The 8,153-nt window shown below is 41.1% G+C and overlaps 1 protein-coding gene across 1 annotated transcript; it reads left to right on the top strand.

Annotated features, from left to right (window-relative positions):
- The first annotated feature begins 1,682 nt into the window (after positions 1-1,682).
- Positions 1,683-2,633, top strand: LOC118846926 (olfactory receptor 4D2-like). The gene has a single exon (XM_036755601.1). It carries the CDS (start codon positions 1,683-1,685, stop codon positions 2,631-2,633), a length of 951 nt encoding a protein of 316 aa, XP_036611496.1.
- The last annotated feature ends 5,520 nt before the right edge of the window (positions 2,634-8,153 follow it).

Raw genomic sequence — 8,153 nt, 5'->3', positions numbered from 1 at the left:
GCTGCCGTCGGGTGACAAACACCAGGTGGCTTTATGAGTTTAGAAGAAGATTTAATGATTAGAGGGCATGGAAATGCATGGGTCACAGAAATACACATTGACTCATGATGCACTTCTCTCAAACAGAGGGGTCATGAATTCATAGATATTATATATAATTCCTACTGGCTCTTTGCCTTCTATCTCTTTCTCTTATTCTATTTACTTCCCTTTCTCCCTCTTCTTCCCTCTTCCTCCTCATTTCTCAGTCCCTTTTGCTCTTCTTCTATTCCCAAGGCTCAATAGTCCTTTTCTGCTTTTACCTCAACCCATCTCCATTTCTTTTATCCTGATGTCATCTTGCATTAAATATAAGCTTTAAATCCTGCTGTTCTTTTTAGGGAGGTCGTTATGGCATAATACTGCTGGATTTGAAATGAGAAAGACCTTGGTTTCAATCCCCACATCTGACATTGAATTACTTTATGAATATGAGTAACTTACTTACTGTCTCTGATCCTTGGGCAGCCCCATAAGAACATAAATTATAGTCTCCGTTGGAGGGAATTCTCACACCTATGAAATCACAGGTCATTAATATAATGGCTTTTTTGGTGATGTTCCTAGAGCACCTTCAGACTAAATTTGTACATCACCTTAGAATCCTCTTGCTCCCTCCATTCTCTCATTTTCTTAATGGCCTAAACAGACACATATCTTTTGCCTCAGCTTCAGTAAGTATCCTTCACTATCCTGCTGTCTTTGAAGTGTACTCTTAAGTTAGGTGACAGATGGGATGGTAATTTGGTTAACAACTGAGAGAGATCTATGCAATTTACTGTGCCCTGCTTTGCTCTGGGCAAAATATGGGTGTGTGGAAGGAGTTAGAAGGAATCATTGGGTAGTGAGATATCAGAATTGTAAGCTCTTTGAAAGCAAGAGAATGTATTTTTTCATCCTCCACAGTCCCCAAAGCATAGTGATGGACTCAAGAAAAGTTTGTGGAGAAAAATTGAATTATAAAAGGATAAAAGTGAAGTTGTCAAAAATCGGTTTCCTTAAATTACAAATGAAATAACTGAGACTCAGAATAGGAAATGTAGCTAGTAGCAAAGTTTGTGCTAATACTCAGGTCTTCTGACTCCTTGTTCAAAGATTTTTGACTACACAAGGAATTTTGTTTATGTATGCATATGTGTCATGTTTGCAGATAAATAGGAAATGTTGGCTTCTAGAAGATTTAGTGAGATTGTGGAAAGACCCTAAATTCAACTGAGAATAGCTTTCTCAGCGTAGTGAAACTCATTATGATGGGATTTATTAATTTTCAAATTTTACTTATGATTTATACCAGATAGATTTGGGCAGCATTATGCTAGGAATTTGGATGTCTGTCTTCTTTCCTACCCCCTATGTGATGTTCCAAGTCTGAATGCCCAGTCTCTTGCCTCTTTTCACCACCACCCACTGGCAATTGGTATCAACAGCATCTGGATCCCCTACAGCCTTGGAAATTGCTGGCAGTGACAGTAGTCTGATTCTAGCATAGGAACTGTGTTCCTTTAATTTAAGGACTATGGGTTTAATGAGTTTTGCTGGTCGACTGAATTCTGATCCCTAAACAGTGTAGGGACAAGTTGTAATTTTCCATTTCATTTTTAAAAATTTGGTGTGTTTCCTGTATAGGTTATTAGAAAGATTCCATGGAAACAGGGAACTTCACTAGGGTGACTGAGTTCATCTTCTTGGGTCTCTCAGAGACTCGGGAACTGCAGGACTTTCTATTTCTGGTATTCTTGACAGTCTACGTAACAACCATTTTGGGGAACCTTCTCATTATGGTCATTGTGACTTCTGACAACCGGCTCCGAACTCCCATGTATTTTCTACTCCGTAACTTGGCTGTTGTAGATGTCTGTTTTTCATCAGTCACCACTCCCAAGATGTTGGTTGACTTCCTGGCTGAGGCCAAAACCATCTCCTACCAAGGCTGCATGACTCAGATCTTCTTCTTCCACTTCCTAGGAGGTGCTACAGTCTTCTTCCTCTCCGTGATGGCATTTGATCGATATATTGCCATCTCCAGGCCCCTCCATTATGTCACCATCATGAACCCTCAGATGTGTTTTGGGCTGGTGGTGGCTGCCTGGGCAGGAGGCTTTGTCCATTCCATTGTCCAGCTTGTTCTCCTGCTCCCTTTGCCTTTCTGTGGCCCCAACATCCTGGATAACTTTTATTGTGATGTCCCCCAAGTCTTGAGACTTGCCTGTACAGATACCTATTTCCTGGAGCTCCTCATGATTACCAACAGCGGGATGTTGGATCTCATCTGGTTCCTTATCCTCCTGGCTTCCTACACAGTCATCTTGGTGATGCTGAGATCTCACTCAGGTGAGGCGAGGCGCAAAGCCTCTTCCACTTGTACCACCCACATCATTGTGGTGTCCTTGCTATTTGTGCCATGCATCTACATCTATGCTCGGCCTTTCATCTCTTTCCCCATAGACAAAACTGTCTCCATCAGCTACACAGTCATCACTCCCATGCTTAACCCCATGATTTATACCCTCAGGAATCAGGAGATGAGATCTGCCATTAAGAGGTTAGGGAGGAAATCAATGATTTTTAGAATGAGTGAAATTCATGCTACTTGACTTTGGGTAAGTCATTTTACCTCTTCCAGCCTGAGACTTAGCCATGAAAAAAACAGGCAACTATATCCTATATCTCCCTTACCACCTACTCTAATTCTACAGTTCTCCCTAATATCATGCATAGGCATATTGTGAGGGTGGGGTCAAAGATGAATAGGTTTTTCTTTTTTTTTTTTTGTGAGAGAAGGAACAGTATTTATTAGATAAGTTTTCTTGAAATGAAATTTTTTTTGTTTTATATTGAATTCTCTTCTATGTTCTGCTGTGTACATGGAATTTCCACCTCTTTTCTCATTTTGTATTTAAGTTCAAAACAAATTTTTAAAATTAGAAAAAAAAGAAAGAAGAAACAGTCAGCATGGGAGAGGGGTGGTCAAGGGTGTACCGTTCTCAAGACACAGCTAGATTTTAGTGTAAGGTGCTGTCCCTCAGTTGGTTTTGTTGCTTCATTTGTACAGGGCAGTTCTGTGATGCTGACATCCTCAACTATGAGTGACAGCAGCAGTTTATGGACACAAATTTACTTCTCATCTCTGGACATCAGCCCCTTAAACATAATCAGATCATAAACTCCCTAAGGGCCATGATTATATGTTAGAGCTTGTAGACTCAGGCTTAGTAGCAGTAATAGTAGGCATTTAACTTGAGTCGTCGTCTTCTTCTTTGGTGGAGTTGGGGGAGTAGCTGAAAAACCTCCATGTGATGCGTCCCAAGTCCTTGACTCTGATTAGGCTGTAGTCACAAAGTAATTCTCTTATTTGGTAAGTGGGTGCAGCAGACATGCTTGATTGTATGTAGCTCTATCTGCTTTGCTCAAAGCCTCTGACATCTAACACTTTAAAGTTTTTTTTACTGAAACGAGTTTTTTTCTTTGTCTGAAGAGGGAAAGGAGAGGAAAGATAGATCCAGTTCTGATTGATCCAGAGGTGGATTATTTGGGTCTCTGGGGTCCTCTGGCTGCTTGGCCATCTTGTCTCTCCTTTAAAGCCAGGTTAGAGGATATGTGGGAACAGGTGGTGAAGCTCAGAGCTTTAGTTTGGCTTCTTGTCAGCAGTTCTTTTCATGCTTCTCTTGATTCTTGTGTTTGAAAGTCAAATTTTCTATTCAGTTCTGGTCTTTTCACTGAGAAAGCTTGAAAGTCCTCTATTTTATTGAAAGTCCATATTTTGCCTTGGAACATGATACTCAGGTTTGCTGGGTAGGTGATTCTTGGTTTTAATCCTAGCTCCATTGACCTCCGGAATATCGCATTCCAAGCCCTTCGATCTCTTAATGTAGAAGCTGCCAGATCTTGGGTTATTCTGATTGGGTTTCCACAATACTCAAATTGTTTCTTTCTGGCTGCTTGCAGTATTTTCTCCTTGATCTGGGAGCTCTGGAATTTGGCAACAATATTCCTAGGAGATTTCTTTTTGGGATCTATTTGAGGAGGCGATCGATGGATTCTTTCAATTTCTATTTTGCCCTGTGGCTCTAGAATATCAGGGCAGTTCTCCTTGATAATTTCCTGAAAGATGGTATCTAGGCTCTTTTTTTGATCATGGCTTTCAGGTAGTCCAATAATTTTTAAATTATCTCTCCTGGATCGATTTTCCAGGTCAGTGGTTTTTCCAAGGAGATATTTCACATTGTCTTCCATTTTTTCATTCCTCTGGTTCTGTTTTATAATATCCTGATTTCTCATAAAGTCACTAGCTTCCACTTGCTCCAATCTAATTTTTAAAGTAGTATTTTCTTCAGTGGTCTTTTGGACCTCCTTTTCCATTTGGCTAATTCTGCCTTTCAAGGAATTCTTCTCCTCATTGGCTTTTTGGAGCTCTTTTGCCATTTGAGTTAGTCTATTTTTTAAGGTGTTGTTTTCTTCAGTGTATTTTTCAGTATTTTTTTGGGTCTCCTTTAGCAAGTCATTGACTTGTTTTTCATGGTTTTCTCGCATCCTTCTTATTTCTCTTCCCAATTTTTCCTCTACTTCTCTAACTTGCTTTTCCAAATCCTTTTTGAGTTCTTCTATGGCCTGGGGCCAGTTCATGTTTTTCTTGGAGGCTTTGGTTGTAGGCTCTATGACTTTGTTGTCTTCTTTAGGCTGTATGTTTTGGTCTTCTTTGTCACCAAAGAAAGAATCCAAAGTCTGAGACTGAATCTGGGCGCGTTTTCGCTGCCTGGCCATATTCCCAACCAACTAACTTGACCCTTGAGTTTTTCAGTGGGGTATGACTGCTTGTAGATTACAGAGTTCTATGTTCTACGTTTGGGGGGGAGGTGCCAGCTCTGTCAGAGCCGCACTCCTCCTTCCCCAAGGACCCCCAGTCCAGACTGGACTCAGATCTTCGGCAGGCTGTGCACCCCTGCTGTGATCCGCCACTTAATTCCTCCCACCAGGTGGGCCTGGAGCCGGAAGTAACAACAGCTGTAGCTGCCCCACCTCCGCTGCCCCCGGGGCTGGAAGCCGAACCTCGAACTCCTTCCACTCCCGCAGCTTTTCCCACTAACCTTCTCTGCAGTCTTTGGTGTTTGTGGGTCGAGGGGTCTGGTAACTGCCGCAGCTCACATATTCAGGGCGCTAGGGCCCCCTCCGCCAGGCTTCTGGTCTGGATCGTCCACGCCGCTCAGGCTGGGCTCTGCTCCACTCCGTTTCCAGCTCCCAGCTCCCAGCTCCGTGTGGAATAGAGCTCACCCAGAGACCATCCGGGCTGTCCTGGGCTGGAGCCCTGCTTCCCCCTGCTGTTCTGTGGGTTCTGCCGTTCTAGAATTGGTTCAGAGAATAGGTTTTTCACATAAGAATTCTATAGCACTCTTAGAGGAGAAATATAAACTATCCTATTCATGGGTGTATTGAGCATGATGAATAGTCACATGGGACATCAGTACAAGTCACACAGGAAATTTATTTCTGCTTCTCTCTTCCCTACTATCGCACTGTCCTGATTCTTTAAACTTGTATCCTAGACCTGTCTGAGCATATTTGTCTCTTCTGTTATCTCCCAAATGCTTCTTTGTAGGGCTGTGGAATATACTACTCTTCTTTCTACTAATTCTTCTGTAATTCAGATTTCTAAGAGGAGTTCAGGAGGCTTCATGCTCAATATGGAGGGTTTGGGGTAGACAAGAAAATTGAGACCTAGAGGATATATGTGAGATGCCAAAGGTGAACCAGTTATGAAGAAAAGAATGGAGCTTTGAGGTCTTCTCCACAAATGGCTGTTTGTCTTTCTTTTGTCTTTATGTTTATTTCCATTTTTATCTTTATCTCTCTGTCTCTAGTGATTTCTCCGTGTTTTGGCCTAAAGAACTGGTGGATATCACTGTTGTACTGTCTGTGATTTTCAAAACATTGTGGAGAAAGCAAGAGGTCCTGAAGGCCTATAGAAGGGCAAAGGTTGTCCCAGTTTTCAGAAAAGGAAAGAAAAAAGAGTCTGCAACCTATAAGTCAGTAAGCTCAACCTTGATTCTGGCAAAATTCTAGGACTAATTACTAAGGAGATGGTTAGCGAATATCTGGGAAAGAAAGTATTAATCACACAGAACCAGTATGGCCTCATTGAGGAAAAGTTATCAGACTAACCTCATTTCCTTTATTGATAGGGCTGCAAAATGGGCAGATCAAGGGAATGTGGCAGATGCAATTAACATAGAATTTAGTAAAATGTGTCATAAGGCAACTTCTGCTATTTTCGTGTGAAAACTGAAGAGATGTTGGATAGATGAAAATACAATTAGATGGATACAGAACAGGATGAATGGCCAGGCTCCAAGAGTACTCATTAGTTATTGTCTTCCAGTTGTTTTCAGTCTTGTCTGACACTTTATGACCCCATTTGGGGTTTCTTGACAAGGATACTGGATTGATTTGCCATTTCCTTTTCAAGTAGTCATTAATATTTCACTTTTTATCTTGGAAAGAAGTCTCCAGTGGACTGTTCCAGATATCTCTGCTTGGCCCTGTGCTGTTTAGTTCACATTTTTTATCAGTGACTTAGATAAAAACCTAAATGGCATGCTTACTAGTTTTGTAGATAACACAAAGCTGGGGAATATAGGTGAATTGTATCAAAACAAGGATTCAGAAAGATCTCGAAATGCTAGAACAATGGGTAGAGGTTGAAAAGTGGTAAATTGAGCCAAGTTGTTAGGGAATATACCTCCTAACAATTAATGTCATCCCAAAATAGAATGTATTATGTCAGGAGGTAGAGGGTTGCCCCTTACTGAGGACCTTCTGGCAGAGTGTAGGACCACTTGTAGGGTATGTTGTAGTGAAGATTCTTTCTGGAGAGTGCGTTAGACTAGGTGGCTACTGATGCATGTTACACCCTACAATTCTATAATTCTATTTCTAGCCCTCTTTTATCTGTTTCGTTTCTGTGACTATGTCTTTCTCTCCTGTGCATGTGTGTGTTTCTTTGAATAAGTACCCCAGAAAGAGTCATTTTAGAGTAAATATGAGACAATAATGTTAAACAAGTAGGCAACAAGCATTTATTAGGCACTTACTATGTGCTAGGCATGGTGGCTAAGTCTAAAGAGTTATAAGCAGAAGCAGGAGAGGAATAGAAGATGACCAGCCTGTGCTCTTCTCCACAATGGAGGCTCAGGGAGGAACTCATCAATGGGAAAAAGAAGGGGGCAGGAAGAGTGGAGGGATTTTCCAGGGTGAGAAGATAGCTGAGACATGGTGGCAAAGTCTGGACAGTTAGAAGCAGAGCTAGGAGGGGAATGAAAAATGGCTAGTCTGGGACCCTGCCCAAAATGGAGGATCTCATCAATGTGAGAAAGAGACTAGAAAGGTGAAGGGAAATTCCATGGGAAGAGGTAGCAAGGGAAATATGGTAAAGTCCAGAGAGTCAGAAGCAGAATTTCAAGGAGAAAGATGATACATAATGAAATAATTTCAATTAATAATATGATCTAATAAAATAGGTTATATAATAAAATAATTTAAATTAATAATATACATTTATATAATGCTATAAAGTTCCAGAGCAGTTTCCCCATAACTGTCTGGAATAGGGAATATGACATTATATTGCCCATTGAGCTGGTGTGACTCATTAATGGTCACACAACTTCAGAGATAGAATTTCAACCCCGGTTGAAATCAAGTCCTACAGTCCCTCCCTCATGTCATTCATTGTAGTTCATCCACATGCACTTTGGCACATGTATGGCTCCTTCAACCATAAAAGTTATGTAGAGCAAGTAACACTATCCCCATATTACAGATGAAGAAACAGAAAGGTTAGGTGACTTACCCAAAGTAATGCAGCTTCCTTACAGAGTCACAGAGAATTTCAGGTTGAAGATACCTCAGAGGTCAGCTCACACAATACATACCTGAATCATGAATCCACTCTACACTTGGAATACCGCAAGTGTTCATTTAGCTTCCATTTGCAGGCCTCCAATGATCTGGAGCTCATTATCTCCTGAGGTAAACAATTCTGACTTTTGATTCTAACTCCCTAATTGTAGGAATATTATATTGAGCCCAAATTTACTCCTTTGTAACATATATGTCTTTAT

This window comes from Trichosurus vulpecula, chromosome 4 (genome assembly GCF_011100635.1).
Source record: "Trichosurus vulpecula isolate mTriVul1 chromosome 4, mTriVul1.pri, whole genome shotgun sequence".
Classification (NCBI taxonomy): Eukaryota; Metazoa; Chordata; class Mammalia; order Diprotodontia; family Phalangeridae; genus Trichosurus; species Trichosurus vulpecula.
The sequence above is the reverse complement of the archived record's forward strand: the minus strand, read 5'-3'. Positions and strand labels throughout refer to the sequence as shown.